The sequence below is a fragment of the Sipha flava genome, unplaced genomic scaffold, assembly GCF_003268045.1.
Source record: "Sipha flava isolate LNK unplaced genomic scaffold, YSA_version1 339_pilon_pilon, whole genome shotgun sequence".
Classification (NCBI taxonomy): domain Eukaryota; kingdom Metazoa; phylum Arthropoda; class Insecta; order Hemiptera; family Aphididae; genus Sipha; species Sipha flava.
In genome coordinates, this window is record NW_020273031.1 from 360,069 (window position 1) to 384,701 (window position 24,633).

General features: G+C 26.4%; 5 protein-coding genes across 7 annotated transcripts; 2 read left to right on the top strand and 3 right to left on the bottom strand.

Moving 5' to 3' along the window:
• Positions 1-407: 407 nt before the first annotated feature.
• On the top strand, positions 408-6,526 carry LOC112687293 (E3 ubiquitin-protein ligase SMURF2). The gene is made up of 15 exons (XM_025559921.1): positions 408-772; positions 1,237-1,275; positions 1,370-1,481; positions 1,547-1,689; positions 1,758-1,977; positions 2,317-2,448; positions 2,510-2,604; positions 2,669-2,915; positions 3,151-3,433; positions 3,486-3,704; positions 3,769-3,947; positions 4,027-4,167; positions 5,368-5,551; positions 5,625-5,766; positions 5,845-6,526. The coding sequence occupies exons 1-15, from the start codon at positions 715-717 to the stop codon at positions 6,027-6,029; spliced, it is 2,379 nt and encodes a 792-aa protein (XP_025415706.1). The 5' UTR covers positions 408-714; the 3' UTR covers positions 6,030-6,526.
• A 1,308-nt stretch (positions 6,527-7,834) lies between these two features.
• On the bottom strand, positions 7,835-9,639 carry LOC112687280 (general transcription factor IIH subunit 4). Its single transcript, XM_025559905.1, has 3 exons — positions 8,890-9,639; positions 8,348-8,802; positions 7,835-8,280 (listed from the first exon to the last, which is right to left on the bottom strand). The coding sequence occupies exons 1-3, from the start codon at positions 9,469-9,471 to the stop codon at positions 7,902-7,904; spliced, it is 1,416 nt and encodes a 471-aa protein (XP_025415690.1). The 5' UTR covers positions 9,472-9,639; the 3' UTR covers positions 7,835-7,901.
• Positions 9,640-9,726: 87 nt separating this feature from the next.
• LOC112687281 lies at positions 9,727-12,019 on the top strand. 3 transcript variants are annotated; one of them, XM_025559906.1, is made up of 9 exons: positions 9,727-9,830; positions 10,324-10,451; positions 10,507-10,630; positions 10,906-11,031; positions 11,089-11,209; positions 11,266-11,375; positions 11,448-11,594; positions 11,656-11,787; positions 11,847-11,981. In XM_025559906.1, the coding sequence occupies exons 2-9, from the start codon at positions 10,375-10,377 to the stop codon at positions 11,979-11,981; spliced, it is 972 nt and encodes a 323-aa protein (XP_025415691.1). In that variant the 5' UTR covers positions 9,727-9,830; positions 10,324-10,374. The 3 variants fall into 3 exon arrangements, with proteins under 3 accessions (XP_025415691.1, XP_025415692.1, XP_025415693.1); XM_025559907.1 differs by lacking the exon at positions 9,727-9,830 and adding an exon at positions 10,109-10,249; XM_025559908.1 differs by lacking the exon at positions 9,727-9,830 and having other exon boundaries at positions 10,375-10,451; positions 11,847-12,019.
• Positions 12,020-12,038: 19 nt separating this feature from the next.
• On the bottom strand, positions 12,039-14,101 carry LOC112687282 (general transcription factor IIE subunit 2). Its single transcript, XM_025559909.1, has 7 exons — positions 13,918-14,101; positions 13,346-13,427; positions 13,119-13,235; positions 12,860-13,022; positions 12,578-12,778; positions 12,315-12,488; positions 12,039-12,245 (listed from the first exon to the last, which is right to left on the bottom strand). The coding sequence occupies exons 2-7, from the start codon at positions 13,405-13,407 to the stop codon at positions 12,102-12,104; spliced, it is 861 nt and encodes a 286-aa protein (XP_025415694.1). The 5' UTR covers positions 13,408-13,427; positions 13,918-14,101; the 3' UTR covers positions 12,039-12,101.
• Positions 14,102-17,871: 3,770 nt separating this feature from the next.
• Positions 17,872-24,628, bottom strand: LOC112687295 (protein takeout-like). The gene is made up of 6 exons (XM_025559925.1): positions 24,136-24,628; positions 20,307-20,399; positions 20,091-20,238; positions 18,435-18,568; positions 18,218-18,367; positions 17,872-18,122 (listed from the first exon to the last, which is right to left on the bottom strand). Exons 1-6 carry the CDS (start codon positions 24,257-24,259, stop codon positions 17,968-17,970), a joined length of 804 nt encoding a protein of 267 aa, XP_025415710.1. The 5' UTR covers positions 24,260-24,628; the 3' UTR covers positions 17,872-17,967.
• Between the last annotated feature and the right edge of the window lie 5 nt (positions 24,629-24,633).

The following is a 24,633-nucleotide window of genomic DNA, read 5'->3' on the forward strand; positions in this document are numbered from 1 at the left end:
TCGTCCAACACTTTAGTGTAGTAATATTATATATATTATAGTTGACCTCACTACACTTTTGTAAAATTTAACTTTCAACCTCATTGGAAATTCCAATTTGGAATTGTCTTATAGCATAAACGCCCGACTCTTCTCTCCATTTCATCCAATCGCACTTAATCTTATGTTTCACATCCATGTCAAAACTACGTTTTAACGAAAAAAAAAATCTGTCCAAAATGTCATTAAAAATATTTGACTGTTCGAACCTAAATATTAAATCTGGAGAGCGGAAATCAAAATTGCACAACTCTTACATCATTTATCATGGAGTAAAGAACGTCGTTTATTTATTTGTCCATGCATTGGGACACTCCAGGGGAAAATGATTGAATTACGATCCTAGGTATTATCTAGATAACTGCACTGTGATTATTTCATAACAAAACATTCAATTAATATAGTCTTTACTTTTAATGTATTTTACCACTTATATAGTGCGAAGCGTAAAAAATTAGTGAAATTACGTGAAACTAGATGAATTACGTAGAAATTACCAAATTCGAGCGTAATGTATACGTATAAATTATTACAGTCTGTGATAATAATAAAAAAAATTGCAAAGAGAAAATAGTCTTAATCATAATGTGTTCATATTTTATTTAGTTAACATTTTTATTTTTAATTTCTTAAACATAAATTAATTGTTATTAATATTATAATTAATGAACAAGTATGTCTGGATCTTCAGGTAGCAGGCGATCTGGAGGAACAGCCAAAATTCGATTAACTGGTCAGTGATTCATACTATATTATTTTTTAACTCTCTTCTATTTTTGCCATTTGCATTTTAATAATTTTGTTTACTCACCATTTTTTGTGCTTAAGTATTGTATCATTTTGAATATTATTAATTTTCATAATTTTTTTTGTACTATGGTAAAGTACATTATGTCAATATAGTAATTTAATAGTACTTATTATTAGTATTTACTGTTTTATAGTCCTGGTTCTTTTCCTTTGCCTATATCCCAACTATTTGGGGTCTTTTTTTATTTTGTTTTTTATTGTCTTGATTAATTATTTATTAATTTTAGAGTAAAATTTAAATATTGAATTTCATTTTATTATTTACAATATATATTTACTGTGTTTGGTATGTACTCATACTATTATGATACATTTAATATGAACTCCTATTAATTTAATTTTAGAATATTTTGTATTACTTCTCTAATGATTATAATTTGGTTTCAGTGCTCTGTGCTCAGAATTTGTTGAAAAAAGACTTATTTCGTGAGTTTAATTTTGTTATACTTTTATTTATTTCATATAGTTAAATTTATTTTATAATAATATTTAATTTGGAATCTAATATTATCATTTATAGGTTTACCACCAGATGCATTTGCTAAGATAAGTGTTGACGGATCTGGACAGTGTTATACAACTGATACATGTAAAACAACCTGTGATCCTCAATGGAATCAACATTATGATTTGTATGATAAATAAATTGTTTTAATGTTTGTATATATTGTAATGTTTATTAAATATTGTATTAAAGATATTTGAGTAAAGGTGACCATGTAACAATTACTTTATGGAATCATAAAAAAATACATAAAAATATTCAAAAACCTGCTAGTGGATTTCTTGGATGTGTAAGATTATCGTGGAATCAAATTCAAAGATACAAAGATACTGGTTGTAAGTATTTCAAAGAAATTTAATTTGGTTTGAATTAGATTTATTTGTTTAAAATTGTTTGCTTGTAGATCAGAAGTTAGATTTAATTAAATTAAATCCAGATGATCCAGTACCAATTAGGGGTCAGTTAGTTATTTCTTTATTGTCTCAAGATGGTACTGCAGGAACTGTATTATCCCAACAACTGGCATCACTACCTGATGGATGGGAAGAAAGAAAAACAGAAAATGGGCGATTATATTATGTTAATCATAAGACAAAGACTACTCAATGGGTTAAACCAACCAAGTATGTGAAATGTCTAATAGTAATTTACTATACATTATATATTTCGAATACTTAAGAAAAAGTTACACATGCTATTTTATTTAATATAAATTAATTTCAGTGGTGTTTTTGGGCATAAAGCATTATATAAATCATTGAACTTCAATATTTTCAATTAAACTGTTTTTACATTGAAATTTCATTTTACAATTTTATTATAACTGATATCTCATAATAGATAATTTTTATTATCAAAATTATGTTTGAACAATTTATTTATTATGATTAGTTACTATTAATTTACATAATGTTTACTTGATATTAAAAGTATTTAAAGTGCCTTTGTATCTTGAAATATAGGTCTCATTCAAAAGTTACTTCTTGCAGTAATAGTCCTCGCCCTCCTGCACCAACCCCTACAGAGGATGCAGAAAACGAATCTGATGTCATAAATAACAATGATGGTAGTAGCAGCACATTGTCTAGTCAAACGTAAGTTACAATTTCATTTTTTTTTTTTTTTAAGTACAATATAGTAATATCGCATATTTAGGAATCCTAGTAATCGAGCATCACTCAGTTCTACCAGAAATACACCATCTCACAGTTCCTCAATTCAACAACCACAAAACTTGCCAACTGGTTATGGTAAGAATTAAATGTTACTTTTATAATAACAAACATGTAGTTGTAAATAATATTTTTATAACAGAAATAAGAACAACACCACAAGGACAAATTTATTTTTATCATACACCTACTGGATTAAGTACATGGCATGATCCAAGAATTCCAAGAAATATTAGTGTGACTCCAGGGCAGCAACTTGGTCCATTGCCGGCTGGTTGGGAAGTACGTCAAACATCTAGTGGTCGCTTTTATTATGTAGATCATAATAATCGAACAACAACTTTTTCGGATCCAAGACTTTCTACTTCAGTTATAGCTAATTTATTACAGTAAGTTAAAAGAATGATTAAAAAATAAAAATACAATTTTTTTGTGCTTAATACTCTTATAATAATAATCAAATATTAATATACATTTGAATAATTTCAATTGTTATGTACAATATATTTATTTATATACTTATAATAATTTATATAAAAAAAAAATAAAAGTTTTGGAGTATTATTGTATAATAACAAATTACTTAACACTATCACTTTTAATTAATTTATTTTAAATTTTTAGAAAACTAAATGATCAAAGTTCATCAACAAATGAACATAACCCAATGAACAATAAAGAAAATACTAGAATATCAAATACTAGTGAAACTTCATCAAGTCAACAAAGAGTTCAACCCCGTTCTGGTTTTGATGGTCCCCAAAGTATTGAGACTGATTCTGAATGTTTGCCCAAATATAAGCGTGATTTGGTAGCAAAACAAAAGATTTTACGTACTGAATTAGCTGCATTACAACCCCAAACAGGACATATGAGATTAGAAGTTTCAAGAGCTGAAATATTTGAAGTAAGATTATTTTGCTAATAAATATTTGATATTTGATAACATTTATATTTAGGAGTCGTATAGAGCTGTGATGAAAATGAGACCTAAAGATCTTCGAAAGCGGTTAATGGTAAAGTTCCGTGGTGAAGAAGGTTTAGATTATGGTGGAATAGCAAGAGAATGGTTGTATTTATTGTCTCATGAGATGCTTAATCCTCAATATGGATTGTTTCAATATTCTAGGGAAGACAATTATACATTGCAAATAAATCCAGATAGTTCTATTAATCCTGTACGTGTTCAAACTGTTTTAGAATGATTTATTTGTAGTTAAAAACATTTTTAAATTGTTACAGGAACATCTTTCTTACTTCCACTTTGTTGGTCGTATTATTGGAATTGCTATTTTTCATGGACATTATATTGATGGGGGATTCACAACACCTTTTTATAAAATGTTATTAAACAAACCTATTACTCTGGAAGATATAGAAGGAGTAGATCCTGAGTTACATCGTAGTCTCACATATATATTGTAATATTTAATTAGCTTTATTATAATTACTTTTTTTTAACTATCTAATTAACATAATATTTTATTTTTTCTTCTGTAGAGAGAATAAACTTGAAAAAGATATTATTGATACAAATTTTGCAGTTGAACAAAGTAGTTTTGGTCTATTAAAATTACACGAGCTCAAAACTGGTGGAAGAAATATTCAGGTGACAGAAGAGAATAAAAAAGAATATGTCAAGTATGTTTATATTCTTTATAATCTAATTGAATGTAAAATTTCAAGTATTATATTTTTGGTACTTTTAAGTATAGGTCCAAAATATTATTTAAAATTAATGTATATTGTGTAATACATTTGTCTTTAAGTAATACTATGTATAGTAAAAAAACCCATGTTTATTACACAGTCATTTACTAACTCTTTTTTATTAATTTACTTGATGAGTATTTTTTCTTTTTTTATGATATTTAATAACTATTTCTGTCTTGACTATTATTATTTTTTATACAAATCTCTGAAATGTAGTGTATAAAAGAAACTAACAAAAATAACCCAAAAATAAGGAATTTGATTTAAGAATGCTAAAAGATAATAACATAAATAGTCTACACATGCTACATCAATGAAAAATTAATATTAAACCCACACATTTTCAAGTGATACCAATGAAGATAAATAGAATAAAATAAAAAATGTAATACATGAAGCAGCCAGTAACTCTTTCAAAAGAAACTTACCAGAGCCTAAGAAGCCATAGATAAACTATAACATTATAAGATATTGAAGAGAGAAGAAAGTATTAAAACGCCAAGGATAATGAGAATCCATGGAATACGGAGTTATTAAGAGCTAAAGAATAAAATTAATAGTGAAGCGAAATTTGCAAGAAAGAAATGTTTAAAAGAAAAGTGCCATGAAGTGGAACAATTGCTTAGAAATAATAAGATGGATCATGCATTTAACATAACTAAGAAATTTTTTTGAGGAAAAAACAAAATTAAATAGCAAAATAAGAGATATAGATAGAAACAATATCTTGAAGCTTTATACCAAGAAAGAAAAACAGCCAATCTCAATAATTATTATATTCTCTAATTTGAAAGTTCAAAATATATGACATATAGATCGATATATTTAGGTCTTGTGTATTGAAAATTATTTATGATTACTTTTTATTGCTAATATATTATGTTTTATAATTATACTGTACAAATACATACTATATATTTCGTACTTCAATTTATTTAAAATACTTTTTAGTATGTAACTATGATTTATATTTTATTTAGATAGCTATGAGTGTATTTTAATAGATTAGATAGTCTTATTAAGGTTTCCTTTCTCAGATTATATTTGTTTTAATTTTTGACCATTGTAATGATAATGGATAATTTTTTTTTCTTTTTATCTAAATTAATATTTTTTTACCTCTTTTAGATTATACGTAACATACAGATTTATGCGAGGTATTGAACAACAATTTTTGGCATTACAAAAAGGTTTAACTGAAGTAGTACCTGGAACATTACTAAAACCTTTTGATGAACGCGAGATTGAATTAATTATAAGTGGTATTGGCACCATAGATATTGAAGATTGGAAGAGGAATACTCGACTTAAAGTGATTATTAATAAGTTTTACTTTCTAGAACTTTTATTAATTATATACTTACTAAAATTATTTTATATTCAAGCATTGTTCATCTGATATGCCTGTTGTCAAATGGTTTTGGGAAATAATTGAACAACATTACAGCCAAGAAATGCGTCTTAGACTGTTACAATTTGTCACTGGGAGTTCTAGAGTACCCCTTCAAGGGTTCAAGGCACTTCAAGGTAACTTGCTTATCATTTTATACAGTTAAACTTATATATTTATTATTATTTAATTGTCAATTTTTATATTATTTTTAGGGTCAACTGGTGCGGCTGGACCTCGTTTATTCACAATACACTTAACTGATGTACCAACAAATAATCTTCCTAAAGCACATACATGCTTTAATCGTCTTGATTTGCCAAAGTATGAGAGTAAACAGAAGTTACTTGATAAACTCAGTCAAGCAGTTGAAGAAACTTGTGGTTTTACTGTTGAATAAATGATGGCAAGTGTTTTATTGAGTTATATTTACCCGCATACTTTATTATTTGTTTATAAAATGTTAATTGTAAAATCGGTTTTTATAATTGTAGCTTATTACATGTTTATTGATTTTTTTTATTTTATGCTAAATATTTGGATTAATTAAACGATTGTTATACAAATGTGATAGTTTTAAGTTAAAATATGCGCCACATAAATGTGTTATTAAGCATTTCTTATGTCTGTTTAAAAGTGGCCAAATGTTTTCACTTAAAATATATGTTAAGTGGCTTACATAGAAACACTATGCATGTTCTAAATTGTCAACTTTTATTGAAAAGCAGCCACAACTTGAGCTGTGTTCATTGATCCATTATTGTGACATGTATTATAGTTTTAATAATAATGTGCAATATGACAGGGTAAATACTGTTAGAACTTAGAAGCAAAATAAATTAATTAAATTAAAAAAATATAAAACAAAATTTTGCTGAAAATTATTAATTAGACATAAATTTAATCATATTTATAAATTAATTATAAGTCGAGGATCAATTTTAGATTTAGATTATAATCTTTATCTTATTATTTACTTTCATAAATATTTATACTATATATTATAATTACTTCATTTTGCTACTTAGTTCTCTTTAAAATAATTTTAATATTTTATAACTTTATTATTTGGTATTATTTTTCATTAAAAAAAAATCATTGTCGTCTTCCATGGATTAATTATATTATGGACTGCTAATATATGACAATCCAAAAAAAATCTGATTATAAGTGTTTTTTTTAATGATTATTATGTAAAATAAATAGATTAAAATTATTTTATTTGTGTAATTGAATCAAGTATAACTACATTTTAACTATTTATAAGCAACCAATTTCGTTATCAACACCAAAATTTAACATAAATAGATTTGTGTGTTATTAATTTATATTGTTATAATAATAGTCCGTGTTTAATTACTATAATAACTACATAAGATTTAAGTTATTAGTAATTGATAGAGAATCTTACAATATATTTAACATTAAAATGCAGACTGTCAACATAGTTACAATTTTTGCAGATTGTTACCAAAATTGAAACTAAACAATATCATAATTTTATAATAACTGAATTTTGTTGATGATCTCTAGAAATTATTATTATTGTTAATTTTTTTTTTTGTTTTAAGTCTAATAAAATAAGATGATTTAATCTCATTATGTATACTACACATTTTGTCGCATTGGTTTATTTATCAGATGTATACTAAAACCAAAAAAAATTAATGTTAACTTGTAAACATTAATTTAAAATTCATAAACTGTATAATTATTCCTTCATTTTAAATAGTAAAAATTCTACTGATATTTATATTATTTATTAATAGTTCAATAGATTTACATATAAGTAACCTAATAGTATTTTTTTTTATGAAATATAATCAATAATTATACATTTTTATTACAAAATATTTGTTAAAATCTATATTGCGCACAATTTTTTTTCATTTATATGCATGTTACATTAAGTATTAAAATTTATTTAATAGAAATGAATATAGAATTTTTCTGTTTATTTATTATTATTTTTTTTTTTGTTTTGGTTTGGTTATTTAAGATTTAAACATAGGAGCATAAAAAAATTTATTTAAAATTTGTATTAAAAACAAATGTTTTAATACATTTATAATAAATTAATAAAAATATGGATGGTAAATGAATTAAAAATTATAAGTACTTAGTTAATATCTATTGAGTATATTATAAATATTTTCCAATCTGTAATTATGTATAAATATTATGCTATGGCCTGATTATTGAAAGTACAAAAATAATTTTTAATTGAATATACCACAGCAAATAGTATAACATACATACATACATCTTTATACTAAAATAAATCGGATTTGGGTTGTTTTTTCCAAAACTTTCTTACATCATCATGTCCATCTGTACTAACAACAATGTTTCTTCTTTTCTCATCGGACCATACCAATGCTCCAATTTCAGCAGCATAATTTTTTATTGTTTCATAGTCATTAGGTGTATTTATATTGCTATATAACACACCATCTGTAAATCTAAGTCGATTTCTTTCATTCTCCCACAGATAAATTTGATCAATTACAGTTTGTGGCATGCCACCTTCTTGCATTTGTGGATGAGTATGTACGGTAAGAAATTTCACTATTTGTGCAGCAGTAATACCGCTACGTAGTGCTGTTCGAACTGAGTCTCTAGTCAGTATACCAGCAGCCATGTTTGGAAATCTAGAATGAAAACATACACATGGATTTTAATTGACATTTTTTTTTTAAACTTAATTACAATTATTACCTGTAGAGCATATGAGTGAATAATGCGACTAGAGCAACTTTAAGATCAGAATCAGTCAAGGCATAAATTCTAAAATTGGTTTCTACAATTATATAACGTTCTTTATTTTTCATACGTTCTGAAGTTCGACTATTTCCTTGACCCATTTCAATTACTAGTCGAGTAGGGTAAAAACGTCCAGCCTTACGTTTTCTTTGATATACTAATCCAAATTCTCGAAGATGTTGCAAGAATGCTTGTAAGTTTTCAGACATTTCATCAGTTATATAATCCCATCCTAAAGTACCAAGATGTATTTGAAAGAGAAATGTTAAACATGAAGCAAGATCAAGACCCCTGGATTCTACAGTTTCCATATAGCGGAGCATAAAGTACCATACTTGAGTAGCCATGTCTAGCAATAGAAATTGAAAGCCAGTCGATGTAATTACTGGACTATCATCTGTATCTCTGACCTATAATGTAATGACATACAATGTATAATAAAATTATAAAAACAATAATGAATTACATTTTTTGTTCGTTTAACAAACTATGCTTACCATTAGACCAGCATTTAGTAAAACTCTGACTGCATCCGATGATATACCTTCATGTTTAGAGCCGACCATATAATGTAATATACACTCCCATCTTTCATATGCATATGCATCTAAAAAGTCTATATCCCTTGCTTTTGGGTCTGCTATTGCATCACTGTTTGACACCGTAGAACGACCACCACCCATAAGCGCTACTTTTAGTTTCTTCTTAAACGTAGAATTTAAAATCCATCCCTTAAGGCCACCAGTGACACTAGCTAATTTCCATATGTGTAAATTAGTGGCTACCTCAATGGACTCATCTAGTTCACTTGAATAATTTACTGGCACCCAGGAAGAAAGAACCGATTGTGGTACTGGCTGTTCAATGAATAAAATACGCAACGTGAACTGTTGCGCGATATCAGGCAGTACTCTAAACACCGTTAAGCAGGTAGGTGGATGAGTGTAAAGACGATCCTGAACAGCTTCTGGTAGTTTGGTGAGGTATTCATACAAGGTAAATACTTTGAGTATTTTAGAACCTTCATCTTTACGCGAATTCTTACGTTTTTCCTTGCTAGTGCTGGGTTCTTTGGACATAATTGTTTGAAGTTTATGGTTTTCGAAATTGCCTAGAATAATATTACATGGTTATTTTAATTCAACCCAACGTAACTCACCTAACAAACATTAATTACAATGTATTGGCTGGGAATGTTGGGATACATATTTAAAAATTTAAAATAATTTTAAATCCATCAACATAACCTACAAATGATGCCGTATATTATTATAATATACAGATAACTTATCATTTAATAAGTATTTATTCAAAATTTGGTTGAAATTTTGATAACTTTTTAAACAATGTTTATCCCGGTAACTCGACAAATACGGATTCAGAATTAATAAGAAATCAACTGAAATTTAAAATCGACTTCAATTTTTAATTACTAATAGTAAGTATTTACTATTGTAATTTTTAACACATCGTCAAACAAACCAAAACTGAGTAATACAACTAAAATAAACACCTTATCATTCCATTCCATAGAATTCGTGTAGAAGACAAATTTACTTTAACAGTTATAATTTTTATTAAAATGTATACCATGACATTAATTAATGGTTTGTATATCTCAGAATTACATTGGTTATGACCCTAGGCAATATATTTTAATTGTTTTAATGTGAAAGATGTATTTCTATTAAAGATTTATGATTGCATAGGCTAATGTTTGGAAAAATAACTATAAATTATCAAAGTAGTAATTTGTTCTTACTAACTACATAATTGAATATCCAACCATTGAAGTATAGTGAAGTAATGTGTTCTATACACGTTTTAATATTTTATTGGGACATTTAATTCTTTTAAGTATATAGCATTGTTTTTATTTAATTATTAGAAAGAACTAAAATTATTTAAACTGTTGTATGTTCATTTTTTAGGTAGGTCATTGAATTTTTTTTTAAATACATCTGAAAGTTGAAGTTATTAAAATGGATAACCGTTCAAAGAAGTTACCTAAATTTGGAACATCTAAAGTTATGTTTACTCCAAATTTAGGATATAAAAGGTAAATTAATTATTACTTATTTAAATAAATATTTTTAATTTTAAATTTTATACAGAATTGTAGCAAAAGATTCAGACCCACAAGTTAAGGTCGAAGTTAAATTAGAACATGATTCTAATTCAAGTGCTGAATCGTCATCACAAAAACAAAAAAAAATTAAAGAAAGATCTACAACACAGGTATATATTATTTTAATTCATATATAATGTCATTCATTATATCATAATGTAAAGTTGTATTTATGATTACATATTTAATAAACTTAAATTATACTAATTTTACAGTTCAAGTAAATGTCTGTTTTTATTTCATACCAAAATGTATGTATAACATTAGATTTAACTATTTAGGATAAAAAAAAATACTTCATAAGTATAATTGTAATATGTATTGTATGAGTCATTACATTGATCATAAATGTTATTTTTCATGTTTATTTTATTACTTTATATAGATACAGAGTGTTTTTTCCAATATGAGTTCAACTGGTCAAGGGAAATCAGGTTCTTCACGAATGGGATTATCATCTGGTTTTCGATCTTATTCAAATCAGGGTAGTTTCAATAGTTCTGGGTCTTTTGTAAGTGATGTATGGCTTAGAATTGTAATTTTGAAGTGATTGCTATAATTTAATTAGGTTAAAAATGCATGTCAAAGTATACAACAAATGCAAAATATGATGGATGAAAATCAATTTGATGTTGATGATCCAATGGATGATTTGAATAGACCTGTTAGGTTACCTTTCATTAAAAAAGGTACACTATTATACCAATTTATTTACTTTGAAGATAGTTATTTATTATTATTTTAGATAGGATGACACAAATTAAGACTGAAAATAGTTTAGAATATCCATTTCAAAAGAATATCTATCCCTCTTTAAGTGAACTGATGGCACCAGAATCATTAACAATTTTACAGGTACTTATTAATTTACTTAATGTCAAATAATTGTTTTATAATTATGTGAATTTATGATGGTTTGGTTTTTAGTTTTATGACAGTTCATTTAGTATTCAACAAAAAATCACTGATATAAGTTTAACTGAAAATGATAATAATGATACACCAGATGAGACAGAAACTGAAACAAAAGTACCATTAATAAAAACAGAATATAATAGTCATATTAAAGTTGAAGTAATATTTTATTATGATAAAAAATTAATAATTTCTAAGTATTTGATAATATTATTTTCAGAATGATTCAGAACGTATCCATAGTTCTCAGCCAATAGGCAAAATACAATATTATAGATCAGGCCGTGTGGTTTTAATTTTTAATGGAAAAGAATATGAATTATTAAAAGCCAATGAAGATAAACATCATAAGGTTAATTGATTTAAAAGTAAATATAAATATTATATTTATATTGTATGTATATTTTTTAGGAATTATTTAGCCTTACAAAAGTTGAAGCCGAGAGACCTGACAAATTAGTGAGTTTAGGAACTATTCCAGTACGATTTAAAGCTGTTTTAGATATCAAAAGTATAATCAATAATTTCTTAAAAAATACAAATTAATGTACATATATTTTTTGAAAATTGTTTTATAATAAATACATTTTTTAATATTATTAATTTTTTTTTTTTACTTTATAGTTTAACAATACAATTAATAATGTCTATACAAATTAAAAAGATTTACAGAGCGTCATAATCTTCCAAAACATTTGCTAAATGTTCATTATCTCTTGGTCTCTTAGAAATTCTTTTCTTCGTCACTGGTTTTTTTCTTTTGACATGATTAACTTTTTTGATACCGTTATCTTGCATGGAACTTATACCCTACAAATATTTCACATATAATGTGTGCACGCTACTTAAACAGTATAGTTAGTTAAGTGATGATCATACCTGTTTTTCCAAATGTTCTTCTATTTTTTCATCGTCAAGATTTTCCACTGTAATACTCCTCCACATTTTTTTAAAATCTTCATTAATATCAATAGTTGCAGATTTATCATTGTAGAACATAACTTTTTTTTTATCTCCTGGTCGAGATACGTATAATATTTCATTTTGCAAATGCTATTATAAAAATGATGGAATAATAAGCAACATCATTTTAAAAAAATAAAATATTTATTATATATTATATAATTGTTAATTTTAACAACCTTAAGAGCTTTTTCACAATTTGGTAAAGATTCTTGAATATCATCCAACATAATTCCTCCTAAACCTTTCAAATCTTGTTGTTTTAATAATTTTAATAATGCTTTTCTATCTTTAAGTTTATAAGGAGGCTTAAACATGTATTTCCCATCAGGTGTACGTTCAATTTTAGGATTCCCTGGAAGTGCTTCAACCTCTAACCACTTAGGTAAAAAAAAAAAAAAAGGTAATTAATGCAAAAGTTAATTATTTAATAATAATTTGTAAATTGTTATTTACTATACCGTTTTAACTTTAGTTCCCACATCTAACTGATTAGTTTCGTCTAATAATTCATCTAATGTTAAAGGATGATCATCACCGTCTTGATGCCTAGCTCTTATATACTTAACTATTTTGGTGAGTACACCAAATTTATACAGAGAACTTTGCCCATATGACTTGTAACTATTATATATATACAAATTAGTATTAGAATTAGTTTAGTATAGTTTTTATATGAAAAATTAAATTTATAAAATAAATATAGTATATATTTCATACTTCAAAGAACTTGATGTATTTGGTGGTGAAGGTGGTCTTGGCATAGAAGGTAATGGTTTAGATTTTCTTTTAACTTCATCTTTATTGCTGGTTTCTTCTTTTATTCTTTTTTCAACACTGAAATATAAACAATTTAAATATAGTTTATTATAAATATTATAAATTATATTTTATAGATAATGTTATAGAATCATGTAAATTAAAGTATTGTTTATTTATGAACTTACACAGGAATAGCTGAAGCTTTGAGTTTGAATAATTCTCTTTCCCTCAGTAAAGCTGGATCCATTTTGATTTTATGGTATACACCTAAAACTCAATTTATTTTAGTTAAACTGAAAATTCAAAATGCATAATCTAAATATAAACATTCAATTAATAAAATAGGAGTATGGCCAAATTTTAAATTTTCATTACAGTATTGTTTTTTCATTTGTGGATTATTTGTTACAAATACATATTTTTAAACATATAGAAGTATTTAGCAACACTAATTTGAAGTATATTGTACATACATTTACATTATGTTGGAATTTAAATACTTAAATTAGTAACAAAAGGTGGATGAGAAAATTATTAAGAATTATGTTGAAAATGATTGGCTTCGATTTATATTGGTAAGGTAGTTTTATTGAAATTTTAATGAAAACTGGTTTTTATTTTCATGCTGAAATTTATAAGTATTAGTTGATATTTATTAAATTACAATGTTTATATCAACTAAATTCGTCATGCAGAAATCATTTTAACAGATATGCTATGATTTTATTGAACTTTTAAAAGGATTATTTTTACTTACTCTATTTTTTCATCATTATTAAACAATTTTTATTTTTTTGCGTTTGTTCATTCAAAACTTGTTTTATTTATGGTACATTATAATACTACAGTAATCAGTACAATTGTTTAGCTTTTACGGAAATCCTCATTTGAAGCATGACAATATATATATATATTTTAAAGTGTTTACTGTTTACACTTAACATTTGAGTTTACTTTTATTATCTATTATTATTATGAAATATTTATCATTACGATGATCAGTGTTACCATTTTGTTCCTTCCATATACCCCTCTGAAACCCGTTAGCCGCTAATTGGGTATTTTTGTTTTGAGTACTTTCTTTGATCTTTATTTGTTCGTGAGAAATCGTATAGTTCGTCTTTCAATGTATTATTTAACTATCCGTTAATTTGCGCAATTCATAACTGAAACCCGTTGATCTTAAGTAAAAGTAAACAACTATATAGTCTGGGACGTGCAAATTACACGAAAAAAAAAATGTATTACACATTACATAAAATCACTGTAATGAATTAAAATTTTATTACGGTAGGAAATTCGAGTAAAAATTAGAAAATGTATAATTGAATTACTTACAATTATAAAATATAATATAAAAAAGCAAATATAAAAAGGTAGATACGGATACATAGATATTGTAGTAAATATTTATAATACTTAAATTAATTGCCGCAGTTGTGGTTTCATTTTAAAAAGACAAACCAGATAATTTTTTTAAATTTATTTATTTAATCATATTAAACACTGAACTCGAAAAAATATAATTAAAGCACATTTTTTACGTTTAAATGAGCGTGGTTTTGATTTAAATGAATATTAAGTGCTTAGGTAAAATGTATCTTTTGCGTAAAAAGTGTTACATTTAAAATAATGTATAACCAATTATTTTGATTTAGGTATTATAAAATTTTGTGTAGAATACATATTGTAATATATGAGTTGTATCATAAAAATTGTATGATAAAATCATGCTATATTTTTTAGTATAGATACTTTAATATGGTCGGAAAATTTAAGTTTTCTCGAATGCTGTCTGATATTACAGCCTTTTTAGTATTGCATAAAATTCATACGGCTGGTAGGTGTATTGTTATTATTAATATTTTTGATTTTAAAATAAGTTCTGTCGAAAATTGGTTGTTATAGCTCATCGACGTTCATATTGGTTTATTGAATTTAGAAAAATTTAAAATTTACAAAAACAATATTAACAACGATAGTAACAATAAGACAATTAGACAATAATACAATAAGACATTGTAAATACGAGACGTTAATCGGTGGAAAACTAATTTTGTACTGCAAAATGTAAACAATACCAAACTAGTATAATACGGATAGATATATGAAGATATTATTTACTAGATAATTAAGATAATTATAATTCATTATTAATTTGTTCTGTACTTGCTTTGTATTATTTTTAATACAAATCGTATACATTATTTATGTATTATTATTTATTAGTGAAATGTCAAGATTTCGACTTATTTAATTTCTAAATGAAAATTAATTTTGATTATTTTTAATTAATAATCTAAATAAATAAAATAACTTAAATGTTAGGTAATTGATTAAAAATTAAAAATTACTTAAGTAATTAATTTTCTGTGATTGAAAAGTGATCAGTTCTGTATATAGTGACGTATAAAATTAGTACAAGTTGTGGGACGGTCAGGGTATATGTTATTTCTTTCATTTAAAACAGTTCCAACTGGCAAGTGACTTGCTGAAATTATAAAAGTCAACCGAAATATTATGCACCAACAAGTATTTATTAAATATTTGTTGTACTCATGTTTGAGAATAATATACTTCAACTAAAATTATATTTCTATACTTTGAGAGTTTTATTATTATGTATGGCGTACTATACTTACTATTTTTCTGCACATTATTGGTCGATGACAGTTTGCAAACGTAATTATTATGTTTTGTTATGTTTTAATTATTGTTATTATTTTACTTAATTTTTTTTCTTTGAGATTCGTTTTATTATACACATTGGCTAACATGGTTATAATTAGTAATAACTAGGGCCCGGGATCCAATGCAAAATGCATCTTTTTTTGAATGACCTTAGACAATGCTTTCCAAGTACATAATTTACTATATGTAACAGCAGTAGCACCGAATGAATTCGAAACTGCCAGTTCAAATAATTAGATTTACCCACTCACCCTTTCCAATTTACCACCTATTCAAATACCAAAACATTTTTTTTTAAACATCTTTAATAATTAATGATGTTATATAATATTTAATTTTGTAAATATACCATTTTAAATAGAAAATACATGTCAAGTAATATATAAAATAAATAATTAAAATTTTTTAATAATTTTTTATATTTTTTTATTAACATTCAAATTTTCTAGGCAGTTCAATTGAACTACTCGGAGTATGTGTTTGACGCCACTTTAGTGTTTATGTTTTTTTTTTTTGTTGCATTTTTCAATGTTTTTTCATTTTAAGATTTTTTTTATTATTTTTCGATCATTTTAGTTGATTTAATATACTTTAATATTTGTACAGTATACCAGTATATTATATAGTATTTTTTCATACTACAAATTTCAAATGCAAAGAACATTTTTTTTAAAGTCTCTTCTATCATTTTGAAGTTTAAATTTATGTGCTCAACTCTTCCTTTAACAATTCAACCAATACTGATAGGTTAAAAACTTAGATAGAAGTTGCAGTATACTGTTGTGAATATTTTAATTTTATTAAAACAGTAATTAATGAATTTGAAGAAAACAATGTCATAGTAATAAAAAAGCGTAACATTTACGACAGTCAAAGAAATGTAATCAAATTTAATGTTTATAAAAGCAAATCATGGAAATATACCAAGCTGTAAAATTTCTAAAGTCATATTTTTAGCTGAGAAAATTGGTGTCGTAAATGATACCAAAACTTGTGTTTCAAATAATACTTGTAATTAGGAAAAAGCAATTAATAAAAAAATTGTGGTTATACTAAATATAAACAATTTTAAACATTACAAAAGGCCTAAATATAAACCTATAAACCTTTCTAACAAATATATCAGGAGATTTAACACTAGACGATATTTGTCACTTCAAATATGCTCCTCAGTCAATACCATAGTCGCCGGTCACAAATCAATATTTTCAATTTTCCGTTTTTTTTTTTTTTTAATAAAATTATAAATAATTTAATAATTTATTAGTATTTATCAGTCGAAAATTTTTACCGCAATTAGTTTTAAAATTGCATTTGTATTAGTTGATTGATTATTAATTTCAATTTAACTTGAATGTTATTTTTGTGTACATTTTAACTCGGACATTAGACTAGGTCATGGCTTGGTTGACCTAAGCTGTTGGGTACGCAGCGAGAATTAGCAATTTTATTAAATTTCGTCTGTAGTATAATTGACGCAAAAACAATAAAATCTATTTTTTATTTCTGAGATGAGTGAACATTTCAATTTTCATATTTTCTCCAAGCATTGATTTATTATTCAAATTAACCAGTATTATGGAATACATAAATATTAGATTAATATACCGAAGAATAATTACATTTTGTGATAAACACTATTTTTTTTAACAACACTTAAAATTATAGTGCAAAATATTGCTTATTAACGTGAAATAAATGAAGATTTTATTCCATTTTCATAAATAGTTATGGTTGAGCTAGTGGTAGTTTTTATATCTTGGAAGTATCAAGCACTATAATTTGAGATTACAGAGGAAACTAAGAATTTTCATAAATCTGGATATTTTAAAAACCCATAAGAAAAAAGTGATTTTAATTTCCTTCATTGAGTCCTATTTACTAGTCTTAATTTTTATATTTAGTAATGCGTATTATTGATTTTTATTCCTTGTCATACATTTTTATTAATAATACATACAAAATATATAGTTACAAAAAATTAAAAAAAATTAAAAAATTAAAAAAAAAAAAAACTAAATTTTCTTAATCATAATTATAAACATATTGGTATGTTAAAATACTTTGAAATAGGCTGTATGTACATTAATGCTCATATAATAGTTACACAAGTCAACTAATCATCTAGTAGCCATAGTCTTGTTGGCATATGGCTAAAAGCATCATTCATAATCTGTTTGAATATAATCGAAAGATTTTCACCGATATTTTCCTTTAGGTCGTTTACTACTTCTAACGCGTTTTGGTTTAAAAAGGTGTTGACAGTCCGTCCTACGAAATAATAAAAATATGGTAAATAAAAAGTAAATGTTGAATATTATAATTAAAATATTAAAATATTAATATTTTATATGTTTTATAATTACCTAACACTTTGTTGCCATTGAATAAATTGTCTAAGTTTACACGCATGGCTGCCAAGTTAAAGTCCACTTTCATACTGTTGGCCATCATAACTGTTTCATTCATATACTTGGGGAAATATATTTTTGTCTGTACGTGTGTTGTTACATTTTCTGGCAATTAGACAAAGATAATACAATATAAAAATATTATTATTTATGTTTGGTTAAGAACACTCACTTAAGTACAGTTTAGCATCACCTACTCCAACCAGTGGCAGTAATAATAAATTTCCTTTAAGGTCATACTTTGATTCAACTTTGATTATTGGTATGAAAAGTCCGATATCTAGACGATTTTTAACTAAATCTAACCTAAAAATATAATTGTGTATTATTATGTAAGTAGGATCAAATAAATATGTTGCTAATGAGCGAAAAAAAATTAAACAAAACAAAAAAACGTTTGTGTTTAAAAATATTATTTAGGTGATTTTCACAAATATCAGAAGCTTCTAAGTTAAAAAAAAAAAATACTTAATAGTTATTTTTTTTATTATAAAGTTAGACAATATTTTTAGAATGTGATAAGAACATTTTTTAAATAGACAATGAGTTAATGACATTAAATTCCATGATATTAATATATTCGTTCTCGAGGATTAACTAAAACCCAAACAAAATTGTGTTTATTCAAGTAGTATTATAATAATTTTAAATAATTTTTTATAAATTGAAGAACTGAAGCTATTTTGAGTTTTATAATTTATTTTGGGGTGGTCAAATTGCTTTTGGGTTGGAAAAAAGTAAAGATCGAACTGCATTCGGGTAAAATATAGATAGTGGTCAAACTGCACTTGTTCAAAAAAGAGGTTAAAACTTTGTCGGTTTTTACTATGAACGTTCACAGGTACGTGCATACAAATCGTTGTAACCGTGTTGTCTAACATAGCTGATAATTTTTCTTTTACAAGACTTATATACAGTGCCGGATTAAACATTTGTGGGCCCCTAGGCAATTAAAATTTTGGGTTCTACAAAATTATTTTTTACGTACATCTTTAACATTACTGTCCAATAATTAAAATTAACAGTTTTAAAACTAACCGACTATTATTAATAAATAAAATTATATTTATTATATTTTTAAATTTGCAAGAAAAATTAATTAATTATTATATTATTTCTATTTTTTTCGAAATAATTTAATTATTATTACTGCATATAACACTTACAAATTAATATATATTATATTTCATTATGATTTTTGTCCTGTTAATTCGTAAATAGTATACAAATATTATTAAATATGAAAAAAAATATGGTTTTCCGTTTTCACGGGGCCCCTTAAATGAGTGAGGCCCTAAGGCGGGCGTCTCCTCCACCTAATGGATAATCCGGCATTGTTTGTATACGAAAAATGTTATATTTTCACTATTCACGGATTATAATACCGTTTTTAAAAAAATGTTAATAATATTACCAATCTTACGTTAACGAATGCTATGGCACAATCACAAATAGTATGACTGAAATGAGTTGAAAATTATTGTAATAATGATAATAATAATATTTAACGCTTTAATTTATTATATTATATATTATTTAATAAATTAATTTTAAGATTTTAAAAAATGATATTTATAAAATATATTAACAAAATGATATGTATAAAAAAATAATTTTTAACCACGCCAATAATTAAATCATTTTTAGTCCTAAACCGGTAACTGGAAAAGGAAATAAGGGAAATTAAATTCGACCATACCCATTTATTTTAGATGAAATTTCTTAATATTTTTAATATATTTTCTTGTTAGTATAGAGATATTCAATTATTTTATAAATTATTATCTTCATTTATAATATACCTTTTAAAGTTATAAAACTAACATACTTGGTATATAACGCAGTTGTATTACTTGGTCCATGAACAATAAGATTTGTAAATGCTCCGGATAATGTTACAGCACCTTGGCCTTTAGTTAATGCAACTCTGTCAATATGCATTGGTTCGAACGGCCTAGTTCCGATTTCCGGTATACCTAGTTTAATAGATTTTTTACAAATTTAAAGATTTAGTTAAATGTTTTACTCTCTTTTTGTTAATTACCTTTAGCCAAATAGGGAAACATGTTCTGGAAAGTCATACGAAAGCATTCGTTCAAATTCGGGTCTTTCTTTCTGCAAGCGTTTAACCAAATAGCTATAAACATTGAAAATATATTATGGCATTTAATTACACTATATTAAATAATTAAGTCATAATAATTCAAAAGGTATTCGTAAGTAAAATGTATTTGAAACAACTTCAAATATAATTCGAGTCATTATGAGTTTCGAGTTATCGTGATTATACTGTAATTGTACCAATAGAGTTATTAATATTTATTTGTTTATGTACGTATTCATATTGAATCATAATTGGATTGTGTTATTGATTAGTGGATAGATTCATTGATGAAAATAATTTAAATTCAAGACGTGCAAATGTAATTTATGAAAATTTTGGTAGCATGTATATTTAACATAAATAAAAAATATATGACATACATTTCAGTACATTCATCTTGTTACATCTTGATATAAGTATTTATACAATTTAAAACTAATTTGCATTCATATAATAATATTAACTAAGCATAACAGTCATTTTCACATAAAAATAAGCCTTTTGGAACAAGTCTGTCACACAATCTTATTATGTAGTATTTAATCCCTTGTATAGTATTTACTGTTTATAATGTTCATTCGAATAAGTTTAAAATGATTAAAACAATTTAAAACATAAAAAATTTGAATAAATCATTAATTTAATTTTTGAAAGCATTTTATTTGTGTTGATATGTACCTCCAATTACAGATACAGCAGCTTATTTTTAAATTAACTTGTTTTATAACGAATATGAATTTTAAAGTGTTTCATGACCGATCGAAACATGAAAAAAAACACCGAATATTCAAATACTTTGAATATATTTTTTATTTTCGATAATATGTTTTTGTAATGTTTGAATTTATGATTTTGCTAACATTTGGAATTATACATATATGCAATATATACGTATCTGCATTCATTAATAAAGTAAAAATGTTCATATATATAGTGACTTACATGTCCATTAAAAATGACTTTTATAGGTATGTATGTGGTTATTATGTTTGTTCAGACTTTAATACTTTATCACAAGTTACGAATAAAATACAATGTAACATATAATAATACTCATGTTCTATACAATACACAGTTCAAATATATACTTATATGTATGTATGTATAATATACCTACTAATGTGAACATCAAGAATTACGAAGGATTTTCGTTATACAGTGATAAAAACCGTTTATACACGGGAATTTCATAAAGAAAACATATTTTCAATATAACATCCATGGGCATATCTGCGATGAAATATTATATACATAAAATATACGTATATTATTATTTATTATTATACTGCTGTTGTAATAACTATGGTAATTACCTTATTAATAAGTAATTATAGTTCGTTCCGTTTCTTCTGAAATTGTTTATTTTTTTATTTGATACAAGCTGACCACACACGTATTTTTATGCTATATATACTCTATAGTACACGCACATAATTTAAATATATAGGTATAAATTTATATGTCGATATACGTATATTTATCGGTATTGTATAGTTTTTACATTTTTATATAAACAATAGCAACCCGCTATCTGAAACCAAGGGCGGATCCAGCACTTACTTACGGTCGGGATACTTTAAAGGAGAAATTATATAATATAGCTGATCATGCGTATGTAAAGGTGTCTTGGGAGGAGGCTTTAACTCCTTCAAAAATTATGTAATCATATTGCACTAAAACTGTCAATATTTATTTTTATAATCTATTATTTAGTTCTTCTATATACAATTTATTTTGATTTCTAACGGAGATGGCACTTGCTCCCATTACACATGTCCCTGGAACCATCATCGTCCGAAACACTGCTTAATGGCATATGCAGGTGGCGGGTGTATAGCCAATTTTTTTAAAAAAAAGATATAGATTAATACGTACTGCGTATGTATATAATTTTGCGTGTGTATCTTATATGTATATTTAAAATATAATAATATAAGTATATAGGCTAAGTTTATTGTAATAGATGTGTATATGATTTTTAAAAATACTTAATTATACAAATATAAATACATTTAAATTCGTGGCATTGTTGAACGAGTGCTACCTACTAAATCATACACGTTGTGTGGTTATTTGCTTTCACTGCAGGAAACCGCGATGTACGTGTGTAAGTAACGCGAGAGGAGAAAAATACACACATTCAAACGAGATGTATGGTGTGTGAGTTTGTAAGAGAGCGGGAGAGTAAAGGAATAGGAAATTATCATTTTTTTTTTTTTATAGACGTTTTGAACTATCACTTTCATTATGAAGGTGCTTACTTAATGGGTCTATAGGTCGATCTCTGTGTACCAAAAGCAGGTTCTGTGGCTTGAAGGCAATATTTTATAATAATAAACAAACAACTATGTACTACATAATAGGTACGTACAGCATACATGAGCCAACGATCTGCCGGTTTGCGAAAAAAAAAGAGCCACCGATGTCCTTACATAATATTCTCGATACGGGATATATATTATATTGATAGGTATTATAAATTATAAGTTATATACGCATATAATATATATAGATGTATATTTGCGGTTATCGAAATCTCTCTCCACTGTTAAATTTAGTTTTGTATAATTTGACGATAAAAATACATACATAACGCGTGCATAACGCGACGTATGTTTGAGAATTCGAAGTCATTTGTGCGAGTTACATAAAATGTGTAGATACAAAAAGTACAAAATAAACTAATTATAATTGAAAAAAAAATAGTAACGACATAACTCATCAGTAAATGAACGTACAATTGTTGAGAGGAATTTTATTTTCACCGGAACTTAGGGAGGAGGGATTGAAAAATCGAAATGTGCCCTACTTAATCATGTAATAATATACATCATAGGTAACACTTATAATACAGCTGTGTGCGATAATCTGTTGCCACCTCGTATTGTATTCGTATATAAATGTAATTGTATGCATATGTATAAATATATCGTTTTTGACCTGTTTAGGAAGTAAATTCGTGCACAGAATGTTTAAAGGATAAACGTCGGGGACGGTCACGTGGGGTTGTTGCGAAACACGTTGAGTTACGTCGATCGGCACGGGTATCAGAGGCCACGAATACCGTCACACACACATACTCGACACACACACACACACACACACACACACACACACACACACACCCTGTAATGAATATATAAAATACGTGGGTGGTGTTGACTACTGGACGTGATGAACCCTATTTTGCAATTATTTTACGTACCTGCAGCGCTCGCGATAGTATTCGATTTATTCATTGCGATTGATCTGACAGATGTACGTGTCCTGAACTCCAACAAGGATACTTAATAAACATATTATTATTGCTAATTTCGTGATACATTTTAATGTCTTTATATGTCGCCTGTATGATATTCTTTCACAACTTGAGACAATGATAGTCCAAAAAATATTTCGAACTAAGACAGACTATAAAATACCATGTCGTAAGTACGACATCGCAATTTTCGACCAGGTCATTGACGAGTGTGTGGTAGCTAGAAACTAATTTGTTTGGATTTCGATGAATAAAATATGTACTATAATTCGCAGAGGATTTCGTTACTTCGATTTTATATTGTTCAAAAAACTAAAAAAACTAACTTATAAACCGTATAGAACAACCTAAACACGCGCTTACAATTACGTACGAATACAAAAAAAATTAAATTGTTACTCCTCTAATTCGACATGTAAATTCTAAAAAAAAAAAAAAACCCCGATGGAAAAGCACGCTATTTCAACGGTGTTCGTATATAATAACAGTAGGTCTATATTATATCCTTACGAGTGGTCTGGAGTGGCGGTATGGTGTCTTGTATAATCGGCTTTTCGTTACTTATGGCTCCGATCATCACTATGCATCCGACGAGGGCTGAACCGCAAAAGACAATTGCTGTGGGGTGTATCATTCTTGGGCAGTTCACTGTACGCGTTGCAGATCAATATATTGTTGTTTAATTGTAACGTATTGGCGTTATTATAGTATTAGTGCGTGAGGCGATCGCGATTCAAATTTATCTCTCTCTTTAATTTCGATTTATTTTTTGCACGCTGAAGCCCGGCGTTGCGTCTACGGTGTGTACACGTTTATCAACGGCTGCTGGTGACGGACAAAATACAAGGAAATCGTACGGAATATCTTCCAAAAGTCAATCCGCTAAAAAGAAATAAAAACGGACTGAACTCGCGTTACAGATGACGGACACGCGGAACGTTGGCGTAATACTTGCGACCGGCGTAATATCGTAAGCGCCGAAGAAGACTAGTTTGAACGTGGTCGACA